Raw genomic sequence first — 23,918 nt, 5'->3', positions numbered from 1 at the left:
GAACATGAAGTTGCGGAACGATGTGGAGACAACAATTTAAAACTGGGAAGACCACTGTTTGTGGTCTGACCACACATTCATGCAATCCCTAAAGCTGTCTCTTTACATCTTTTTAATACTCTCTACCTGTCTCTTGTCTTGGCTCATTAGCAGTGAAACCTTCATCTGGAACTACTTCACTTCTGGACCTGACAATTCCAATTTATTCCCTGCTGGAGTCCCACATTTGCCCATGGCATCTAAAACACTCTAAGGCTCAGGGTTAGACATACTTCTCATTTTATAAATTTTAGGAAGATGTCTTATTATCAAGTCAAGGTAGGATTGAAAACATATTCTATAACTGTTTGAAGTCAGAAGTCACATGACACCAGCTTGTCGTCCAACTGGTTCATTTGAAATCACACAAGCTTTTGGAGTGCAGCCACCTTCACCAGGTGCAGTTAGTGAGGTGACCACACAGACACACAATTTATAAGCAGAAAGATCAAAAGATCATAGAATTGGCTTGAGTGGAGTGTCAGATAATAACTCTCTACAGGTGACCAAGAGTGTTATGAGGTCATCTAAAACTCCACTGCCTGAGTCTCATCTTGAAACAAATCCTATTCTCCGTACTTTCTAACTCACTGATACTATTAACAGTAAATTTATTAAATTCTCATTTTTGTTTACACATCGTTCCTTGGCTACGCCTATCGCTATTTTGGTAATCTCCACCAGTCCAACCATACTTCAGGATATCTGCACTCGTCTAATTATGTCCTCTTGCCCACTCTTGATTTTAAATGGCCCACTACTGGTTGTCAAACATTTAATTGTGTAGGCTTCAAACCCAACAAGAGACTTCCTCCACCTCTTCGCCGCTGTACCTTTCCTCTTTTAAGGCACTTTTTAAAACAATCCTCTTTGATCAAGCTCTTGATCATCAGAACTAAGAACTTAATAAGGCTCAGTTGTATTCTGGGATCGTTAATACTCCTTTCAGATGCCTTCAAAACTTTGCCTCCATTAAAGAGATATAAAGTGGTTGAAGACATTGCACAGCAGACAGGGATGAATTGGGGAGTTATTTCAAAGAGCTATGATATGCCAGAAGACCTCCTTCCACACGCCAACTCTGATTCTACGTAACAAAAATGATTTTCAGACTTGGGAAGAGCCTTCAAAAATGTCACTGGTAACCAGCTTTTGGGCAGAGTAGAGCTGCTGAGATGATAGACCAGGAAAGAGGGGTACCAGTAGTGATAATATGCTGAACACAATCAAATTTTGAGGTTGTAGAATGATGTGGTCTTCAGCATTTTTGAAACTTTGACCCTTTTCCTTCCTCTTCACGGAGCAAGTCAAATAGCGGCAGCACAATGTTGCATGGCTGCTCAAGCCTGCTCCACCGTTGATGATGATTGTGGCTGGTCTTCTCCATCAATTAAACTTTTGCTCGTATCTCATCCTCTTTTCAAAACATCGGTCTATTCACGTGTAGTATCCCTCTCGCTAATTTAATGAGAATTCATTCCAATCACTGAACTCCTAACGCTGACCCACCCCAGATCAAAAAATTCAGCTGAGATCAGGAACTCATCTAACCTGTACGGCTGAGCTGGCTTTTAAAAAGTTTGCCAGTGAGAGAGTCCCAGTTAGAAACATTCATTCAAAAAAATACAATTGCATGGATTACTCTACAATCCTAAGCTCCATTCAAATTCAGTTGGCTGAACGGTTGGTTTGTGATGCAAAGTGATGCCCTGCAGAGAGGGCTCAATTGCCACACCAGTGAGCTTACCACAAAGGATCTTTGCCTCAACCCCTCTACTTGCCCGAGGCATGGTGATCTTCAGGTTAAATCATAACCAGTTGTCTCTCTCTAAGGAGTGGCCAAATGGCGTGCTAAGACTTTACCTTTAATCCTGATAACATAGCAACAAGCAGATAACTCAGCTGATGTCACTGACTAATAGAATCCTCAATTATACTAATATTACCGATGTGATATCATCAGAAGGCATGCTCAACTAAGTTTTAATTTTCAAATTAAGTTAACAACCATTCAATCAATATTACTTAAGTACTCATATTACTGATCGTCTCGATACAACATTGCAGTTACATCTGTTCATAAGTGAAGTGCAATGTAATTGCACTTATTTTGGTTTTATCAATGTGATCCTGCAATGAGTCAATAAGCAGGTCACCCACAGGTTGCCAATCAGTGTGGACCCCCTCAGCTGTTATCACATGAGCCTCAAGATCATCCAGAGCTTTCTGCAGTTCTTGAAGTTTCTCCAATGCCTTTTCCACCTGTTTCTGCCAGTTGCTTGCATGGATTTTCAATTGCTCCCAATTTTCCTTCACTTCTGTTGACTGTTTGAGGACAGCTTTGGCAATTCTCTGGGCTCTCTCTTCCGGGTTAGGTTCTGGAAATATGAAATGCAAATAATTTATCAACTATTCATGACTTTGATCGTTGGAACTGAAGTTTTCTTTCGAAACCCCTTTCCTTTAAAAGGTCTCTCTGGACTTTATCCTGAAATTGGGAATATATAGTATAAGACTAAAGATTTTGTTACAGGCACATCAATGATAAATTCTGTAATGAGCTAGCAGGTCATGGAGCCATTAACAGAAAATCTCAGAGAACCAATACAAAGCCAAATAAAATTGTGCAGATATTTGAAATTTATGACTACCAAGGAAACTTTAAAAAAGGAAAAAGATTAGAGCGACTAAATGGGTAAAATTCTCAACAAAAGATTTGACATATCCTTTCAGGATATCTTTCATAGCTATTAAAACAAACATCCAACACAAACCAAGTTTCATCTTTCAGGACTGGCAAGTTAGAATGATAAACCCTAAGTCTACCCTGCACAATTCGCTCTAGAACTCACTCAATGAGGTTGTTACGAGATACAGAGATAACAAAGTGTGCAGCTGGATGAACGCAACAGGCCAAGCAGCATCTTAGGAGCACAAAAGCTTACATGTTGGGCCGAGACCCCTCATCAGAAAAGGGGGAGGGGGAGAGGATTCTGAACTAAATAGGGAGAGAGGGGGAGGTGGATCGAAGATGGATAGAGGGGAAGATAGTTGGAGAGGAGACAGACAAGTTGAAGAGGTGGAGCTAGTAGAGGTGAGTGTGGGTGGGGTGGTAGGGAGAGGATAGGACAGTCCGGGGAGGATGGACAGGTCAAGGGGTGAGGTTAGTAGGAAGGAAATGGGGGTGTGGTTTGAGGTGGGAGGAGGGGATAGGTGAGAGAAAGAACAGGTGAGGGAGGCGGGGACGAGCTGGGCTTGTTTTGGGATGCAGTAGGGGGAGGGGAGATTTTGAAGCTTGTGAAATCCACATTGATATTATTGGGCTGCAGGGTTCCCAAGCAGAATATGAGTTGCTGTTGCTGCAACCTTCGGGTGGCATTGTTGTGGCACTGCAGGAGGCCCAGGATGGACATGTCGTCGAAGGAATAGGAGGGGAAGTTGAAATTGTTCGCGACTGGGAGGTGCAGTTGTTTGTTGTGAACCGAGCATAGGGACTGCTTTGCAGAACACTTAAGTCTCTCCTTGGTTTCCCCGATGTTGAGGAGTCCACAACGGGTACAGCGGATGCAGTATACCAGATTGGTAGATGTGCAGTTGAACATCTGCTTGATGTGGAAAGTCTTCTTGGGGCCTGGGATGGGGGTGAGGGAGGAGGTATGGGGGCACGTGTAGCACTTCCTGCAGTTGCAGGGAAAATGTCGGGTGTGGTGGGGTTGGAGGGAAGCGTGGAGCCAACAAGGGAGTCATGGAGAGAGTGGTCTCTCCAGAAAGTAGACAAGGGTGGGGATAGAAAAATGTCTTTGGTGGTGAGGTCAGATTGCAGATGGTGGAAGTGTTGGAGGATGATGCGTTGTATCCAGAGGTTGGTAGGGTGGTATGAGAGGATGAGGGGGTTCTCTTTTGGTGCTTATTGCGGGGATGAGGTGTGAGGGATGAGTTGCAGGAAATGTGGGAGACATGGTTCTTGACCACTGTGTGTGGTTGGGTGGGGGGGTGGGGGGTTGCGGTCGTTGAAAAACAAGGACATCTGACGTGTACGGGAATGGAATGCCTCATCCTGGGAGCAGATGAGGCGGAGGTGAAGGAATTGGGAATAGGGGATGGAATTTTTGCAGGAAGGTGGGTGGGAGGTGGTGTATTCTAAGTAGCTGTGGGAGTCGGTGGGCTTGAAATGGATATCGGTTTCTGGGTGGTTACCTGAGATGGAGACAGAGAGGTCCAGGAAGGTGACAGAGGTGTTGTAGATAGTCCAGGTGAACTTGAGGTTGGTGCCTGAGATGGGGACATATATAGCTCCATTCATATTCACAAATCTCTGTTTCAAATCTAATCTTCTGAAGCACGTACGTAATTTTTCATTGTCAATGAATGTTGTTATGTTGATTGCATAGAGAAAGTGTTTCAAGAGACTGATTGGCCTCATACTTTTCATCCAATTGTATTTGGCAAGTTGACGTTCAGCACTTCTGTAACAAGTCCAATTCCAGTAAGTGGAGCAAATGGCATGGTCAACATTTCAATATAAATACAAGAGAGAAAAATTAAGACAATGGCCTGAGTGTTTCGCCCGATTACAGCAGAGGCATTAACACATACTAGGTTACATTAATTTATCTCTGAATCTACCAAGGAATGAATTCTTTGACAATGTCATGACAACATTGAGACATTTGGCAAGCTCAGGGGCAAGGGGACTGGTTCAGAACTGTGCACAGAAACGTAATGAACAGAAACACTGTATGGTGAGAATGGTACTAAAAAGGAAATGGTACAATTTCATCTGTATCAATCTGTAGTTGGAAAACACATGGTTTGAACCGGCACCAATGCAAAATTGAATTGCCATTGCGTGACATACCATGTGTTCAGAATCAGAATGAGGAAGAGATGAAGCTTAGTTATGATTCATTTCATTAAAATGAATCTTAACTAACTAATCTAATTAAACGAAGCAGTTTTACATACAGAACGCTTGTTTACAAACAAAATCTGCACTGATTGACTTCCAGATAGTAAAATGAAAGCTGTTGATCTCAGACTTTGATTATACACAGAATTGAAAGATGAAGTGACAATCTTGGATTCAGGATTGCAAACTGACATCGGGGATTAAGCAACTGATAGAGACCATCCATGTAGTTAATCTTGAATTGGCAGCATTACAAGTGACCAGGACAATACCTGCTCTATAAAAATAAGAAAAATTAGAAACAGAAGACAACTAAGATACAAAAATGCGACATTCAATTCGAATTACAAAATACTTTAAGCAAACAATTTTATTTAATTCACATATATTATCTGCAATAATATCCATTTAATATTGGTTCTTCCAAACTGTTGCAGCATTTTGACATTAAAAGAATATTCCATCACAAGTATTGCTTGCTATAAAAATCCCAGCATGTTCTGAAATTCTTAGAATAAAAGTATTTCAATCCGATGGTGCTCCTGCATTATTCATCAGTTCCCCACTCAATGGGTATGTTCTGATATGCAGGAAACTTCTATTGTTCGATATGGGGACGGGTATTTACTTGGCATTGTTCTAATGGAGGCAGCACTGACAGATTATAATTTTCTTCCTGTGGGCTCTATAGTCCAGATTTTTCTCTCCTCCATTATATTGCATTAAAGATCAACAACATTCACCATTTCCTCAGTCTGAGAACCTGCCATGTTAAAAAGTGACCAATTAAAGTGTTGCATTGCCTTCAATTTCACAAGGACTGAACTAATCTGCTGCTTACGACACTGATTGCAAAATTAAAAACCATGAATTGATAACAAAAACAGCGGGATTTTGTACTTTCCCTTGTGGCAAGTTTGAAAATAGAGGACATTTAATCAGGTGGAAGGATGGCACCACCTACAATTCTGCTTAGAGCCAGATTAAATCCATGGTGAGAAGACTTGTGCATAACTTCCCAACTTCATTGCGAGTTAAAGTCCCCAATTGAGCAACTGACGTACACATACATCATCCCACAACAACTGGTATTGAGTCAACAGTGGGCAGGGGAGTCACCATTAAGAAATGTAACAGGCTTTCAAAGGCATTCAATGTGCAACATCAAGAAGGGGAAGTGGCGTGCTAATGGTGTTTCACTCAATCCTGGTCCGAGATCGAGCAATAATCGTAGGTTGGTTGCCAATGGTAACAGAGATCATCACCTCCCAAGTGACACTGCTGCTTAGTACACATGCTGGGTTCTGGTTAGCCAACCGCTCATGGAAAGTGACATCCCACCAGGTTTTCCACCGGTCTATTATGTGCCAGAGGGGAGAAAGATGTAGCTGCCTACGCATGAGAGGAGCAAGGTCAGGATGACATACCCCTTGAGGGGAGCGACCTGAGGCTGGCGTTCCCCTGAAGGGAAGCTGGTTGGGGCAAGCCGTTCCCTCATCAGTTCTCGAGTCAATGACCTAGACCCTCGTCGCTTCCACAGGATTCCATCCAGAGGCTAAATAGCTGCCTATTCATCAGTGCTTGCAACTACTTCAACTCCGATTCACAGCTGGACCTGCAGGTAAATCTGAAAAACCACTGTCCCAGAGTACAGTTTCTTTGCATAAAAGGCACATTTTCAAGCTAGGAAGTCAAGGTAAACCAATCTCTTCCAACCTTTAGAACTTTTGATGTTGGAAATCAGTCAAGTACAAAGTCGCAGCTCATCAGGAACTAAAACAAAGTTGCTGGAATAGCTCACCGGGTCTGGCAACATCTGTGATGGAAAACAAAAACAGCGTTAACGTTTCGGGTGCGGTGACCGTTCCGCAGCTCATCAGGGATGTTTATTACTGGAATATTAATTAAGTAGAAACTAAACAAAATTGGATAAAAGGCAGGAGATGGAGAGTGGTGATGCAAGGAAGTTTTCCATACTGGAGGCCTGTTGCCAGCAGTGTTCCACAGGGATCATTGCTGGGTCTGCTTTTGGTTGTCATTTATATAAATGATTTAGATGAGGATATAGAAGGCCTGGTTAGTAAGTTTGCAGATGATACCAAAATCGGTGGTACAGTGGACAGCAAAGAGGGGAAATGCCAGTTTTGAGGAAAGGTCACCAGACCCGAAACGTTAACTTTGTTTTTTCCTTCAAAGAAGCTGCCAGACTTCCTGAGATTTGACAGCAACTTTGTTTTTGTTCGCGATTTACAGCATCTGTAGTTCTTTCGGTAGTTAAGAAGGTGTTTCATGACTCAGACCTTTGAGGAGAAGAGTTGGAATGCCATGTTGAAGTTGTACAGGATATTGGTGAGGCCTCTTCTAAACTGTTGTGTCCAATTCTGGTCGGTGTTCAAGGAAGGATATTATTAAGCTGGAGAGGGTTCAGAAAAGAATTACCAGGATGTTGCCAGAAATGGAGGTTTTGAGATTTAAGGTGAGAATAGACTGGGGCTTTTTTCACTGCATCTTAGGAGGTTTCGGGGTCACCCGATGAATGTTTATAAAATAATGAGGGATCTAGATAAGGTGAACGCCAAATGTCTTTTCCCTACTGTGGAGGATTTCAAAACTATGGGGCATAGTTTTAAGATGAGAGGAGAAAGATTTAAAAAGGAAACGAGGGGCAATATTTTTATACAGAGGATTGTTCATATGTGGAATGAACTTCCAGAAGAATTGGTGGATGCGGGTACAGTTTCACTATTTAAAAGACATCCAGGTAAGTACATGAATGGAGGGATATGGCCGAGCGCAGGAGGCAGGCAGGACTACTTTAGTTTGGGATTATGGTCAGCATGGACTAATTGGACTGAAAGGTCTGTTTCGTGTTGTATCACTCTCTGACTCTATAAATACAATTTTATTTAAATGCTAGTGTATCTTCTTTAGCATTGATCAAGGGTAGGTTATGGACAAAATAGAGCTTTGTAATTAGTCTGATCTCAGCTGTTTAAGGAGACTGGTGAAGTCTTTGTTGTCAGAAAAGTGGCCTAAAAAGGAAACAAATACAAGATTGGGTTGCCTCTTGAGGTTAACCACAGATCTATGTAAATGTCTGGCTCACATTCAGGAGGACTTTGCAATGTGTGACTTACTAGTGTTTTATACCACTACAACAATCGAATATGATGGATTTGCTTTACAAGAAAAATGGTGAAGGGCTATTTTGTTTCACTTTATAATTTACAACACACTATCAAGGTCATTCATGTATGACAACTGAATGAATCAAATTCCATTTTAGTTGAGGAATCGAGTGGTAATATCAGGTTTGGCCTTTGAAATGACAAGTGTTATGATCCCAGTTGATGGTGATACTGGACAATTCAGATTCCAGGGTGAGATAAATTTTCGTTCTCTTTACTGTGGTATTCAATTACTGAAAATGCTCACAAACGGATGCCTATGTATATTTATAACAGAAGAACACAGAAAATTATTAGATTAAAACCCACGTCTTGTCCTTCTCACTACACACGGTATAGGTGGACAATTCAAACTTAAAACTTGCGCAGCATTCCTCCAGTATAGAATCCAAGCTCACAAATAACATTATTATGTGAAGCCTGTTCAATATTGCTCTCCAGAGAGAGAAAAATGTTTTCATTTTCTATTAATGTCCTCTTATCATTATTTTAATTTTACTTGGATGGATTTCATTTTAACAGCATTGAAACCTTCATTTTTTTTAGTTTTATGAATCACAGAAACTCAGTAAGCAGGTACAGCAGGTATTAAGGAAGGCAAATGGAATTTTGGCATTTGTTGCTCAAGAAAGAGAGTATACAAATACAAAAGAAGGTCGCTGCAACTATGCAAGGCATTAGTGAGTCCACACCTGGAGCCCTGTGTACAGTTCTGGTCTCCTTACTTAAGGAGAGATGTCATTGTATTGGAGGCAGTCCAGTGGAGGTTCACCAGGATGATTCCAGAGACGAGAATGCGTCTTAAGACAGACAGAGTAGTTTCGGCCTACATTCTCAGGTGTTCAGAACAATGAGAAGGGATCTAATTGAGGGATATAATATGTTCAAGCAGATTGATAAAGTTGACGTGGAAAGGATGGTTCCTCATGCGGGCAATAGAACAAGAGGTCATAGTTTTAGCATAGGGAAAGAAGGTTTAAAGGGATGATGAAAAATTTCTACACTGGAAGGGTCATGAATCTCTGGAATTCACTCCCTGAGAAGGCATTGGAGGGCTGTGACATTGAGCAAATTTGAAGAGGAGATAGAACGATTTTTGAGTTCATAATGGGTTCAAGAATTATGGAGAGCAGGTAGGAAACTGAAGTTGCAGCAGAGATAAGATCAACCACAATCATATCAAACAGCGGGGCTCAAGGAGCTGAATTGTCTTACTCCTCCTAGTACTTAAGTTCATTATCATTTTTGGTTTGGAGCTGTGAACTGTGAGCTGAGAGTGACCTTTGGACTGTGAGCAGCAGCTTATGTGAAAAAAGAAGAAACAATTTGATATTTGTTTATGAGGCTAGGTCTGGATGTTAATTGCAGGTCAATTCTTCTTCCAAGAAAACTCTATTGATGAGTCATTAGCAAAGAGAAACCAATATTGAACTGTCTTTAAATCAGAAGGATTGTCCCTGCAAAAGCTACAGGACAGAGATTTGATTGCCAACTGGTTGTCCTCCCATTATCAACTTATTCTAAGTTAAGAGGTCCTCTGTTACAAGTAATAATTAAATATCCCCCAAAGCCTACTGAAAGGTATTTGCATAGCTCAATGTTTTCAGAAACCAAGACAGAAGCTCAGAAATTACTGGAAATGCTCAGCGAGTCTGGCAGCATCTATGGACAGAAGTTAGAATTAACGTTTCAGATCCTGTGACACTTAGAAATAAGGAATTCTGAGGAAGGGTAATACGACCCAAAATGTTAACTCTGTTTTCTCTCCATAGATGCTGCCAGATCTGCTGGTTTTTTACAGCAACTTCTGTTTTTGTTTCTGATTTACAGCATCTGTAGATTGTTCAGATTTTAACTTAACATACAATCTCATCTGACTGTGAGATTTTAGATGATGGACAAAAACAAAATTTCTGGAAAAGCTCAGCAGGTCTGAAAACATCTGTGAAGGCAAAAAAGAGGTACGATGTCAGATCTGGTGGCCCTTCCTCAGACCTGATCAGAAGAAGGGTTAACAGATCTGAAATCTTACTTCTTTTTTTCCTTCACAGATGCTGCTGGACCTGCTGAGCTTTTCCAGCAGCTTTGTTTTTGTTCCTGATTTGCAGCATCCACAGTTCTTTCCATTTTAAAGATCATGCAGTCTGGTTAAGTAAACTGGCCAGTTACACTTGATTTAGTTTTTTCTCTTTGATACATTCCTTAATTATAATCTGTTTGTCTGTCTTTCTGTCTTTGCTAGAATTGGGGCTAGAATCAAAAAAGATGATGTTTAAGTCATAGGCGTTCGTCAGAATACCTTTTTGCTTAACTTTTTTTAAAAAAGATACTATATTGTTCATAAACTGTAAAATCTTTTGTTTTAGCTATGAACCTGGTGTCAGGTATTGTTATTCACAAAGTCTGGCACTGGCTTTTCAAAAAATCTGATTAGGAAACATTGGGATCAATTTTGAACGTCACTAAATACTTTATGTCAATGAGTTGCAAATATAGACAGTGAAGCTGATTGAATACGGCTGTGACTTCAGGTCATAAAATCAGTAATAACATACTTATATTAAATAAATAAAGACATTCCATCACATTCTCTTACTAATCAAGTTCACTTTGATTGTGACATTAATTTCTCTCCGTATTTGTTCTTGATAAAGCAACCACATTGATATTGTCTCTAATTCAGATAAGTGGGCAAGGTAAGGGCACTGTGACAGTCAGCCAGTGTTACTCAGAACAGCGGATGAGGGCTCTGTGACAGGCAGTGTTACTGAGAGGAGGGAGTGAGAGGCCTGTGACATTCAGTCAGTGATTCTGAGAGGAGGGGTTTAAGGCCGGGAGATAGTCAGAGTTACCAAGAGGAGCAGTTGAGGGCCCTGTGACGGGCCGTGTTACTGAGAGGAGTGGGTGAGGGCCCTGCGACAGGCAGTCTTACTCAGAGGAACGGCTAAGGTCCCTGTGACGGGCAGTGTTACTGAGAGGAGCGGGTGAGGGCCCTGTGACAGTCTGTCAGTGTTACTGAGGGCAACGGGTGGGCACCCTGTGACTGGCAGTGTTACTGAAAGGAGGGGGTGAGGGCACGGTGGCGGAGTGTGTTAAAGAGAGGAGGGGGTGAGGGCCCTGTGGCAGACAGTATTACTGAGAGGAGTGGGTGAGGGCTCTGTGACAGTTGTGTTACTTAGAGGAGTGGGTGAGGGCGCTGTGACGGGCAGTGTTACTGAGAGGAGCGGGTGAGGGCCCAGTGACAGTCAGGGGATGTTACTGAGAGGAGTGGGTGAGCGCCCTTTCCAATCAGTCAGTGTTACTGAGACGAGTGGGTGAGGGCCCTGTGACAGTCAGTCAGTGTAACAGAGGAGCGGGTGAGGGCCCTGTGACAGTCAGTGTTACTGAGAGGAGCGGGTAGGGGCACTGTAACAGGTAGTGTGACTGAGTGGAGCGGGTGAGAGCCCTGTGACAGTCAGTGTTACTGAGAGGAGCAGGTAAGGTCCCTGTGACGGGCAGTGTTACTGAGAGGAGCAGGTAAGGTCCCTGTGACGGGCAGTGTTATTGAAAGGAGCGGGTGAGGGCCCTGTGACAGGCAGTGTTACTGAGAGGAGCGGGTAAGGTCCCTGTGACAGGCAGTGTTACTGAAAGGAGCGGGTAAGGTCCCTGTGATGGGCAGTGTTACTGAAAGGATCGCGTGAGGGTTCTGTGACAGGCAGTGTTACTGAGAGGAGCACGTGAGGGCCCTGTATATGGCAGTGTGACTGAGCGGAGCGGTGAGCGCTCTGTGACAGTCTGAGGGCACTGTGACGGAGTGTGTTACTGAGAGGAGGGGGTGAGGGCCCTGTGACAGTCAGTCAGTGCATAACTGAGAGGGGCAGGTGAGGGCCCTATGGCAAGCAGTATTACTGAGAGGAGTGGGTGATGTCCCTGTGACGGGCAGTGTTACTGAGAGGGGGGCGCGAGGGCCCTGTGACGGGCAGTATTACTGAGAGGAGGGGGTGATGTCCCTGTGACGGGCAGTGTTACTGAGAGGGGGGGGGGGGGCGAGGGCCCTGTGACGGGCAGTGTTACTGAGAGGGGGGGGGGGCGAGGGCCCTGTGACGGGCAGTATTACTTAGAGGAGGGGGTGAGGGCCCTGTGACGGGCAGACAGTGTTACTGAGAGCAGAGGGTTGGTGTGTGGGGTGGGGGCGCTGGGATATGGGAGAGTTTAGGCCCTAACATTGCAGAACTCAATGTTAAGTCTGGAGGGCTGTCAGGTCCCCAAGTAGAAAATGAGGTGTTGTTCTGTCTGCTTGTGCTGGGCTTCACTGGAACACTGTAGCAAGCCGGAGACAGAGATGTTGGCCAGGTTGGTTGATAGTATATGTTTCAGGGTGTTGTTTTGTGATTGAATGCAAGTTTTATGAGGAGAAACTGGTAGGCTAATTGCGTTTTCCATGCAGCAGAGGAGGCTGAGGGGAAATCTGATCGACGTATACAAAATTATGAGAGGCATAGATTGATTGTGAGAACCAGTAGACGAGTTTAAGTCAGGGGGCATAGATTTCAGGTAAACTGTCAGCTATTTAGAGGGGATCTGAGGCAAGTGTTTTCACCAAAAGTGATACAAACATGTAATATGCTGCTTGACAAGGTGGAGAAGGCAGATACGCTTGCAATATTAAAGAAGCAACAGATGAGCATTTAAAGGGCCAGGGTATGGCAGGTAATGACTCAGTGCAGGTAAATGGGATCAGTAGTTTGATGTTTGTTAGTTGGCATTGATGTTGATCAAGTGAGCCTGTTTCTATACTGCATGACTTTATGAAGCAGGGGAGGAGATATCAAAAGGTCCTGGCAAAGATTTTTCAAGTCATTTCTGGCCACAGCTAAGGTGCCAGAGGACCGCTCATACTTTTATATAAAAGAAGAAAGGACAGATCCAGAAGTTACAAGCCAGTCTAACCTTGGTGGTAGGGAAGTTATCAGAAAGAATTTTAAGGGACAAAATGTCGCTGCACTTGGAGAAACATGGAATGTTCGGGGATAGTCAGCATGGCTTTGTTGAGGTAATGCCATGGTTTGCAAATTTTATCTAATTTTTATTGAGGAGATATCAGAAGTGTTGAAGAGGGAAATTCATCTGATGTGGTCTATATGTTTTTGATAAGGTCAGTGATAGCAGACTGGTCAACAAAACAAGAGCTCATGGGATCTAAGACTCAGTGGAGTGTTGGATCCAACTTTGCCTGAAAGGCCAGAAGCAGAGGGCATGAACTCTTGCTTTTGGACATCAAGGTCCCTTTGTTTCTCAGTGCTCTCTAGGGATCTACTAGTCATTGTGAACATCTTTCACTTACCAGAGCTCCCAAAATGCATCACTACACATTTGCACTCTATCAATTGAGATTACCAGATCAAATTGTTATCCATTCAGATGCCACAAAGCTGTCAGATCAGAAAGTAACTGGATTCATGAATGATTCTCCATTTCCCCAAAGTCAGTTGATCTTCCCTGTCTCAGGCAAAGGCAGCATTTTGGTATGGCTGATATACATCTCGTGGCACGCAGAAAAGTGTCCTCTGAAAATGAGACACATCAATACATCACCAAAATATGGTAGGACAGTAAACACATGCTTTTTGCTTTTGAATATGGTAATTAAGAACACATTGCAGAACGTAAAGTCATGTAACGTTTTGTGAAAATGAACAAAAACATATTTCAAGATGCTGATCTATAAATTTTCTAATAATTTGAAGTTACCACGATCACTAGGTGAGTGGAAACATTTTCAATTGTTCCCACAACAAACAATTCTAAGTAACTGTCACAGAATCTTCTGTCATGCGCTGTAACATGTTTCTTTAAATAACATACGAGTCCCTGCATTATTTCTCACTCTCCAGCTTAGCATTACTTTATTTCTAAAATCTTACTCCTCTATAAAGCCAAGTGTTCTGCAGAAAAGTGGTTGTTCCTGCAATAGATGAAGTGGCTGACCTGTTTAAACATGAAGGTGTCAGCGCGGCTCCTCTGGCCCTTCTATGGGCTGAATCCAAAGCAGTTATGATTGTCTCCTCCTTATCCATTAGTTCATGTCTGAGTGCCTGCACGTGAAATTCCATTGAGAAATTATCACCATTTGAAAGCAACACTGTACATTTCCATTTAGTAAATCCAATCAATCAGCACTGTCAAAAAAAACACTGATAATTGTATTAGGTTCCAATGAAGTAGTCAATCACTTAAGTTTCTAATATTGAAAGTACATTTAATGCAGAAAGACTAATTACCACCGCAACCTTAAGCAACAGTCAAGCAATGCTGACACAACATGTTAATGCCCATTAGAAGGCCTCTATTTATCAGATATCAGAAGTATTGAAGAGGGAAATTCATCTGATGTGGTCTATATGTTTTTCATATTATGTTCTTCATATTAAATGTGCTAATCTGTGGATGGGGACAAAGGATGAAGATGGGCATATTTACAGAAAAACACCGTGACTGACAAATCACATCACTGGTTGGAAATGAGAATTGAGAGGAAGATACAAAGATGCTTCAAGAGGATTTGGAGTGACTAAGAGAGAGGGCAAAAAAAATTGTTTGATTCACTTTTTTTTTGAGCAGCTCATGCTGGGTTCATCCTCACCTTCACCAGCTCTCACCTGTGGCTCCAAATAGTTACTAGAATCTGACAGAAGCCACATAATTGTAAAAAAAATTTCAATAGTAAGGTCAAATGCAGGGAAGGTAAACACTGCATCTCTTACAATTGGTGACTTTATGATTGGTCTATTCTAGCAGGCAAAGGCTGATTCTCCAATACTGGACAGATGAGACCAATCTCAAGGCCAATGGTCACGAGCACAGAACCATGTTGTGGAACATCTGGTTTCCGGGACAATTCACTCTAGATCTCCCAAACATACTGAAGAACTTGCAGCTTCTAATGTTGCTGTTCCAGTTTCAGAAAAACAGAGCTTGATTTTTGTTTTTTCATGAGATAAGACCCCTAACAAACAAAAAAAAATTCTGAAGAGACACAGTTTGTTTCTTGTGATTCAGGCCAGGATTTGTTCACACAACAATGATGGGAAAGTTAGAGGAAAAGTTTCCATATAATGGAATAGGGAATGCTTTTACTGTAAGTGATTATTCAAGCAAAATCTAGTGCTTCACTTAAAAGGGAACTGGGTGAAATATTTACAAGAAAAGAAAATTAAAACAAAGGAAACAAGTAGGGAATTTGGATGAAAAGTCCCCCTTCCTCCATTGGGAGGGTAGCACCAGCACATGCAAGACTAAACTAATCATCCTCAGGGCAAATTTTGTTTTAAATCAATTAGAGAAGGAATATAAATGTGGTTCCATTGTTTATAAAGGGTACGAAGGAAATGCCAAACAATTAAAAGCCTGCTTGTCTTACGTTAGTGGTGGGAAAATTTTAAAATCGATCTGAGAGATCAAATAAACTAACTGAGAAAGGCATGGACTAGTCATGGATAGTCAGCACGGCTTTGTCAAGGTAAGGTCATTACTTACAAATTTAGTTGAATTCTTTAAGAAAGTGGCAAGGAGGATCGATGAGGGTTGCGCAATGAATTTGTCGACATGGATTTTAGCAAAGCAATTGATAACGTCCCACCTGAGAAGTGCAAAAAAGTGAAAGCTCATGGGTCATGGGATACGGAGTAATGTGTTGACTAATCGGCTTAGTGGCAGGAAACAAGGGTAATTGTTCATGGCTGTGCTTATGAACAGAAAGCAATTTCCATTGGTGTTTCACAGGGCTTGATTTTGGGGCCCCTTTAATTTATTTTATAGATGAACGATTCAGACTTGAACATGGGGGGCACAATTGGTAAATTGGCAGACAACTGAAAAATTGGATGTAAGGTGGCTAGGACAGAGGATAGCTCCAAGTTCCAAAATGATATTAGATGGGTTGGCGGAGAAGGCAGGAAAGCAACAGATGGAGCACAACTCTGACAAGTGTGATGCATTGCTTTTCATGAGGACATAAAGGGAATACACAATAAATAGGAACATACTGAGAGGGGTAGATGAAGTGGGGGATCTAAGCATGGAAGTGAACAGGTTCCTAAAGGTAGCACTACAGGTCAGTAATGTTCTGATGAAGGCACAGGGAATGCTTTGCCTCATTGGGAAAAGTGTAGATTACCAAAGTAAGGACATCATGATAAAACTGTACAAGATACTGATGATGCCACAACTGGAGTAGTGTGTGCAGTTGTGTTCATCACAATCCAGGAAGTATATAATAACTCTGGAGACAGTGCAGAAAAGATTTACTCAAATATTGCCAAAGCTGGAGAATTGTAAATATGAGGCTGTTTTCCTTGGAACAGAAAAGTCTGAGGGATGACATGATTGAGGTATACAAAACAGTGAAGGGCAGAGATAGGGTAGAGTTAGTGTAGACAGGAGGAAGCTGCTTCCCTTGGCAGAGAATTCAAAAATCAGCAGTTACAGAGTCAAGCTAAGTGGCAGAAGGGTTAGAGGGGATGTGGGAAAATCCGTTTTATGCAGAGGGTGATGGGTGTCAGGAATTTGCTGCCTGAATTGGTGTTGGACTAAGAGATTCTAAACTCTTTTAAGAAGTACCTGGATCTGCACTTTAAGTGCTGCAGGTCCATGTACGTTTGTAACAATTTGGGATTAAAAAAGGCATCAGATGTCTATGGGTCAGTATGGACAAAGATGGCTGAATGGCTCCCTTCTGGTTTATATCATTTGTATGGCTCTATGTTGGTCCTGCGCAAGGCCAGCATACATTGGTCACACATTATCACTGTTGCAAAGGCACTGAACTAACTTCATGGACCGCAAGTGTTCATCTGGGATAGATACCCTGCACAAGGCTGATAGATAGGGATGGCCAGGATTCTGGCCCAGCATTTGATCTGATTTATTTGATTTATTGCAGTCACACGTACCCAATACAGGTGAACTACCCTTGTTTTTCCAGTGGGAACTGCTGTCAGATGAGTTATTGCAGTGCATTTTGTAGATGGTACACAATGCCCCCATTGTCTATCAGCAGTAGACAAACATCAATGTTGAGGTGATGGAAATGGTGCCAATCAAGCATGGATGGCATCAAGCTTCTTGAGTGTTACTGGAGCTGCGGCATCCAGGCAATCATATTCCATCACACTCCCAACTTTGCCTTGTCAGAGATGGACAAGCTTTGGGGAGAAACGAGAGGAGATACTAACCACATGATTCCCAGACGTGCTCTTGTAGCCACAGTATTTATATGGCTTATCTCATGCAGGTTCAAGTCAGTAGTAACGCCCATGAAGTTGATAACAGAATTTCAGTGTTGAAACTCAACAAAGGAAGATGGTGAGATTCTCTCTTGTTAGAGATGATCATTGCCTGGCACCTCTGTGGTGCAAACATTATTTGGCACTCATCAGTTCAAGCCCGAGTATTATCGACATCTTGCTGTTGATGCTAAACACTGTGCAATTATTAGTAAACATCCCCAAGATTCATCCTTGAGTTGACCATTTTGCCATCCTTCCACTGTGTCCTTCCACTGTGAAACAGTGAATAAATATAACTTAGATACATAAATGGAACTGTCCTGTTCAAAGGTCAAATCCAAAACTTCCAAAATATACAGCTTCTGTCTCACTGAGCTGAACCAGACACTTGATTCTTCCTCCTTGTAACCATGCAGCCAATGCACAGGAAGGGTCATGTGCTGGCTGATTGGTGACCTCAGTGCAATTGTTTCACTTATTTAATTTTGATCAGCAAACAAGCAAGCATACAAGCATCCAAAGTTGGTGTATTATGTGATTTTATGAAGGGAAGGTCGTGCCTCAGAAACCTTATTGAGTTCTTTGAGAAGGTGACCAAACAGGTAGATGAGAGTAAACCGTTTGATGTGGTGTATATGGATTTCGGCAAGGTTCGATAAGGTTCCCCACAATAGGCTATTGTACAAAATGTGGAGGAAGGGAATTGTGGGAGATATAGCAGTTTGGATTGGAAATTGGCTTGCTGAAAGAAGACAGAAGGTGGTAGTTGATGGGAAATGTTCATCCTGGAGACCAGTTACTAGTGGTGTACCGCAAGGGTCGGTGTTGGGTCCACTGCTGTTTGTCATTTTTATAAATGACCTGGATGAGGGCGCAGAAGGATGGGTTAGTAAATTTGCAGATGACACTATGGTCGGTGGAGTTGTGGATAGTGATGAAGGATGCTGTAGGTTGCAGAGAGACATAGATAAGCTGCAGAGCTGGGCTGAGAGGTGGCAAATGGAGTTTAATGCAGACAAGTGTGAGGTGATGCACTTTGGTAGGAGTAACCGGAAGGCAAAGTACAGGGCTAATGGTAAGATTCTTAGCAGTGTAGATGAGCAGAGAGATCTCGGTGTCCATATACACAGATCCTTGAAAGTTGCCACCCAGGTTGACAGGGCTGTTAAGAAGGCATACAGTGTTTTAGCTTTTATTAATAGAGGGATCGAGTTCCGGAACCAAGAGGTTATGGTGGAGCTGTACAAAACTCTGGTGTGGCCGCACTTGGAGTATTGTGTACATTTCTGGTCACCGCATTATAAGAAGGATGTGGAAGCTTTGGAAAGGGTGCAGAGCAGATTTACGAGGAGGTTGCGTGGTATGGAGGGAAGGTCTTACGAGGAAAGGCCGAGGGACTTGAGGCTGTTTTCATTAGAGAGAAGAAGGTTGAGAGGTGACTTAATTGAAACATATCAAATAATCAGAGGGTTAGATAGGGTGGATAGGGAGAGCCTTTTTCCTAGGATGGTGACAGCGAGCACGAGGGGGCACAGCTTTAAATTGAGGGGTGAAAGATATAGGACAGATGTCAGAGGTAGTTTCTTTACTCAGAGAGTAGTAAGGGAATGGAACGCTTTGCCTGCAACGGTGGTAGATTCGCCAACTTTAGGAGCATTTAAGTCATTGGACAAGCATATGGACGCACATGGAATAGTGTAGGTTAGATGGGCTTAAGATCAGTATGACAGGTCAGCACAACATCAAGGTCCGAAGGGCCTGTACTATGCTGTAATGTTCTATAAAAACTCTGTATTGCAAGAAAAGACAAACAAAACATTGTATCGTATTATCCTACGTGACAAGGCAAAGGGATCCTTTTATCAAATGGAAAGAAAGAATAGATATAATGTTGCAAAGATTAATCACAAGCCAGAGGATCGAGAAATTCTTAAAAGGCAGAAAACAACCAAAAAAAGAAGGGGATTAGGTAAACTTTGAGGATGGACTTGCAAATAATATCAGGACAGGCAACTGGAACTTTGTTAAATATATAGAAAGGAGGACAGGCCAAAGTTAATACAAGCCCCTAAGAGAATGAGGTTGGAGAAATAATATTGGGGAACCAGGAAATGGCTGAAGAGTTAAATAAATTCTTTGCATGAGTCCTCAAGGCCTACTGGTATTATCATTAACCTATTAATCCAGAAACCCAGAAAATGTTCTGGGGACCTGGGTTCGATGGTGGAAGTTTAATTTTTAAAAGAAGTCTGGACTTAAGAATCTACCGATCACCATGAATCCATTGTCACTAATGTCCTTCAAGGGAGGAAATCTGCCAACCTCACCTGGTCTGGCCCACATATGACTCCAGACCACAGCAATGAGCTTGACTCTCAACTGCCCTCTAAAATGGCCTCGCAAGCCACTCAGTTGGACCAACCACTACTTAGACTCAAAGAAATGAAACTGGATAAATCACACAGCATTGACCTAGGCACCAGAAAAGACAATGGCAGAAACTGCCCTGTCGACCATGCAAAGTCCTCCTCACTAACATCTTGGGGTTCGTGCCAAAATTGGGAGAACTGTCTCACAGATTAGTTAATCAACAGTCTGACACAGTCATAATATCTTTCACACAATGTCCCAGACTCCACCATCACCATCACCATCCCTGGATATGTCCTCTCTCACCGGCAGGACAGACCCAGCAGAGGTGGTGGCACAGTGGTGTACAGTCAGGACAGTGTTGCTCTAGGAGGCCTCAGCATTGACTCTGGACCCCATGAAGCCTCATGGCTTCAAGTTAAACATGGCCAAGGAAAGCTCTTGCCGATTACCACGTACCGTCCTCCCTCAGCTGCTGAATCAGTACTCTGCAATGTTGAACAACACTTAGAGGAAGCACTGAGGATGGCAAGGGCACAAAATGTATTCTGGGTGGGGGATTTCAATATCCACTGCTAAGAGTAGCTCAGCACCAGTGCTACTGATCGAGCTGGTCAGATCCTAAAGGACACAGCTGCCAGACTGGGTTTGCGGCACGTGGTGAGGGAGCCAACAAGAGGGAAAAACATACTTGACCTCATCCTTACTAATCTGCCAGCTGCAGTTGCATCTGTCCATGTCAGTATCAGTAAGAGTGACCATCGCACAGTCCTTGTGGAACAACGTCCCGCCATCACATTGAGAACAACCTCCATCATGTGTGTGGCACTATCACTGCAGTAAATGGGACAGACTTCACATAGATCTAGCAACTCAAGGCTGGGCATCCATGAGGTGCTGTGGGCCATCAACAGCAGCAGAATTGAACTCTAGCACAATCTACAACCTTCGTGGCTCAGTATGTCCCTCACTCAACCGTTACCATCAATCCTGGTTTAATGGAGAGTGCAGGAGGGCATGCCAGGAGCAGCACCAGGCTTACCTGAAGATGAGGAATCAACTTGGTGAAGCCACCAAACAGGACTACTTGCATGCCAAATAGCGAAAGCAGCAAGTGATAGGCAGAGCTAATCAATCTCACCATGGATCTGATGTAAGTTCTGCAGCCCTGCCACATCCAGTCATGAATGGCAATGGACAATTAAACAACTCACTGGAGGAGGAGGAGGCACCACAAATGTCCCCATCCTCAACGATGGAAGAACCAAGCACATCAGTGCAAAACATGAGGCTGAAGCATTTGCAGAAATCTTTAGCCACAAGCGCTGAATGGGTGATCAAACTCGGCCTCCTCCAGTGATCCCCACTATTGCAGATACCAGTCTTCTGTCAATTCAATTCACTCCATGTGATATCAAGAAATGGTTAGGGACACTGGATACTGCAAAGGCTATGGGTCCTGGCAACATTCCAGCAACAGTACTGAAGATTTGTGCTCCAGAACTTGCTGCTGCCTGAGCCAAGCTGTTCTAGTTTGTTTCAACACTGGTATCTACCTGACAATGTAGAAAATTGCCCAAGTATGTCCTGTACAGAAAAAGCAGGACAAAACCAGGCCAGCCAATTACTGCTCCATTAGTCTACTCTCAATCATCAGTAAAGTGATGGAAGGTGTGATCAACAGTGCTATCAGGCAGCACCTGCTCAGAAATAACCTACTCAGTTACGCCCAGTTTGGGTTCTGCCGTGGCCACTCAGCTCCTGACCCCATCACAGCCTTGGTTCAAACGTGGACAAAAGAGCTGAATTCCAGAGCTGAAGTGAGAGCGACAACCCTTCACATCAAGGCTGCATCTGACCGAGTGTGGCATCAAGGTGCCCTAGCAAAATGGGAATCAATGGGTTTCACAGGCAAACTCACCGGTGGTTGGAGTTATACCTGACACATGGGAAGGTGGTTGTGGTTGCTGGCAGTCAATCATTTCAGCTCCAGAAGATCTCTGCAGGAGTTCCTCAGGGTAGTGTCCTCGGCCCAACCATCTTCGGCTACTTCATCAATGACCTTCCCGCCATCATAAGGTCAGAAGTGGGGATGTTCGCTGATGTTTGCACAATGTTCAGCACCATTTGACTTCTCAGACACTGAAGCAGTCCAAGTTCACGTGCAACAAGATCCGGACAATATCCAGGCTTGGGCTGACAAGTGCCAAGTGACATTTGCGCCACACAAATGCCAGGCTCTGACCATCTCTTGACTTTCAAGAGTGTTACCATCAATGAATCCCTCACTGTCAGCTGGGCGTTACCATTGACCAGAAACTCAACTGGTCATCACATTAAGATAGTGGCCACATGAGGAGGCCAGATGCTGGGAATATCACATCAAATAACTCACCCCCTGACTCCTCAAAGCCTGTCCGCCATCTAAAAGGCACAAGTCAGGAGTGCGATGGAACACTCCCCACTTGCCTGGATGAGTGCAGCTCCATCAACACTCAAGAAGCTTGACACCATCCAGGACAAAGCAGCCAGTACAACATCTACAAGTATCCACTCCCTCCATCTGCAATGCTCAGTAGCAGCGGTGGGTACTAACTACAAGATGCACTGCAAAAATTCACCAATGCTCCTCAGACAGCACCTTCTAAACCCAAGACCACTTCCATCCAGAAGGACAAGGGCAGCAGACATATGGGAACACCACCGCCTCCAAGTCCCTCACCATCTTGACTTGGAAATACATTGCCATTCCTTCCCCTCAAAATCCCGGAATTCCCTCCCTAATAGCGCTGTGGGTCAACCCACAGCAGGAAGAATGCAGTGGTTCAAGAAGGCAGCTCACCATCACCTTCTCAAGAGGCAACTCAGGATGGGCAAGAAATACTGGCCAGGCAGTGACACACATGTCCCACAAATGAATACAGTCACAGTAAAAGACACTGACAGTGTTCCAAAATTCCTGCATAATCAAAGGGCAAATGATAGGACAGGATATAAAACAGCAACTATCCCTAAAGAAAAGATATGAGGGAAACTAACTGGGTTAAAGACCATTAGGTCCCCTGGGCCCGAAGTGCTGCATCCCAGGATATTAAAAGTAATAGCTATAGTGATAGTTGATGCACTGATCACAATCTCTCCAGTATCCTTGGCTTTTCAAAAAGTCCCAGTGCCCCACAGGGCAGTATGGTGGCTCAGTGAGTAGCATGCTGTTTCACAGTGGCAGGGACCTGGATTCAATCCCATCCACAGGTGATTTTCTGTGAGGAATCTGCACCTTATCCCCGTGTCTGTGTGGGTTTCTTCGAGCTGCTCCGGTCTCTTCCCACAATCCAAACATGCACAGATTAGGTGGATTAGCCATGGGAAATGCAAGGTTGCAGGGGCTGGGCAGCTGGTTGAATCTGGGTGCCATGCTCTTCCGAGAGTCAGTTTGGACACAATGGGCCAAGTGGCCTGCTCTCATGCTGCAGGGATGCTATGACTAGTACCTTTATTTTAGAAAGGAAAGGAGACAAAAAAGATAACTACTGGCCAGTTAGCTTAATGTCTGTTATTGGAAAATGCAAGAGCCTATCAGAAAAGATGTAATTGCAGAGCACTTAAAATACGTAATACAATCACAGTCACTACGGCTTGATAAACAGGAAATTGTGCATGACAGATTTATAAGAATTCCATGAGGAGATTACAAGTAGTACAAATAAAAGGGTGTGACATTCAAAAAGGTATTTGTAAAAATAATCACACTTCAAGCAGATAAGACTTTTAATAAGACCACATAGTTTTGGGGAAATATATTAACATGGATAGGGGATTGACCAAATAATAGAGAACAGACATTTGGTACAGGGGGAGTCATTTCCAGGTTGGCAAGCTGTAAAAAGTGAACTGCCATACGGATCAATGCCACGGCCATTCTTGTTGCGAATAAATATTAATGACATAGTGATGAAAGTGAATGTACTATTACTGAGCTTACAGAAAACACAAAAATAGGTATGGAAGACAAGTGATGAGACTGCCAGACTGCCTGCAGAGGGATGTACAAAAGTTAAGATGCTCAGACTGGAGTATTTTTAACAGTATGGGAATGAAACGCTATAGGGAAACGGCAGGAAAGTGGTATCGAGGAATATCAGTATT

General features: G+C 43.2%; 1 protein-coding gene and 1 long non-coding RNA gene across 3 annotated transcripts in view; both read right to left on the bottom strand.

Moving 5' to 3' along the window:
- Positions 1-2,006: 2,006 nt before the first annotated feature.
- Positions 2,007-8,727, bottom strand: LOC132209277 (utrophin-like). The gene is made up of 2 exons (XM_059644409.1): positions 4,237-8,727; positions 2,007-2,417 (listed from the first exon to the last, which is right to left on the bottom strand). The coding sequence occupies exons 1-2, from the start codon at positions 4,469-4,471 to the stop codon at positions 2,107-2,109; spliced, it is 546 nt and encodes a 181-aa protein (XP_059500392.1). The 5' UTR covers positions 4,472-8,727; the 3' UTR covers positions 2,007-2,106.
- Positions 8,728-12,206: 3,479 nt separating this feature from the next.
- Positions 12,207-23,918, bottom strand: part of LOC132209279 (uncharacterized) — a 49,326-nt gene continuing 37,614 nt past the window's right edge. Inside the window, exons 4-5 of one of the 2 annotated variants that reach the window (XR_009445372.1) lie at positions 14,104-14,210; positions 12,207-13,682 (exon numbers count right to left, since the gene is read on the bottom strand). This is a non-coding gene — a long non-coding RNA (uncharacterized LOC132209279). The remainder of the gene's footprint in view (positions 13,683-14,103; positions 14,211-23,918) is intronic. The other variant, XR_009445371.1, reaches the window with a different exon arrangement.

This window comes from Stegostoma tigrinum, unplaced genomic scaffold, assembly GCF_030684315.1.
Source record: "Stegostoma tigrinum isolate sSteTig4 unplaced genomic scaffold, sSteTig4.hap1 scaffold_80, whole genome shotgun sequence".
In the NCBI taxonomy this organism is placed as follows: Eukaryota; Metazoa; Chordata; class Chondrichthyes; order Orectolobiformes; family Stegostomatidae; genus Stegostoma; species Stegostoma tigrinum.
This window is presented reverse-complemented; position numbering and strand designations above follow the sequence as displayed.

What these genes read in the sequence shown, in the direction of transcription:
- LOC132209277 (XM_059644409.1), bottom strand. Translation starts at nt 4,471, where the DNA reads ATGAAAAGTATGAGGCCAATCAGTCTCTTGAAACACTTTCTCTATGCA. An exon ending in CCTCTCTGTCTCCATCTCAG is followed by an intron (nt 2,418 to 4,236) that starts GTAACCACCCAG and finishes TCATATTTCCAG; the next exon opens with AACCTAACCCGGAAGAGAGA.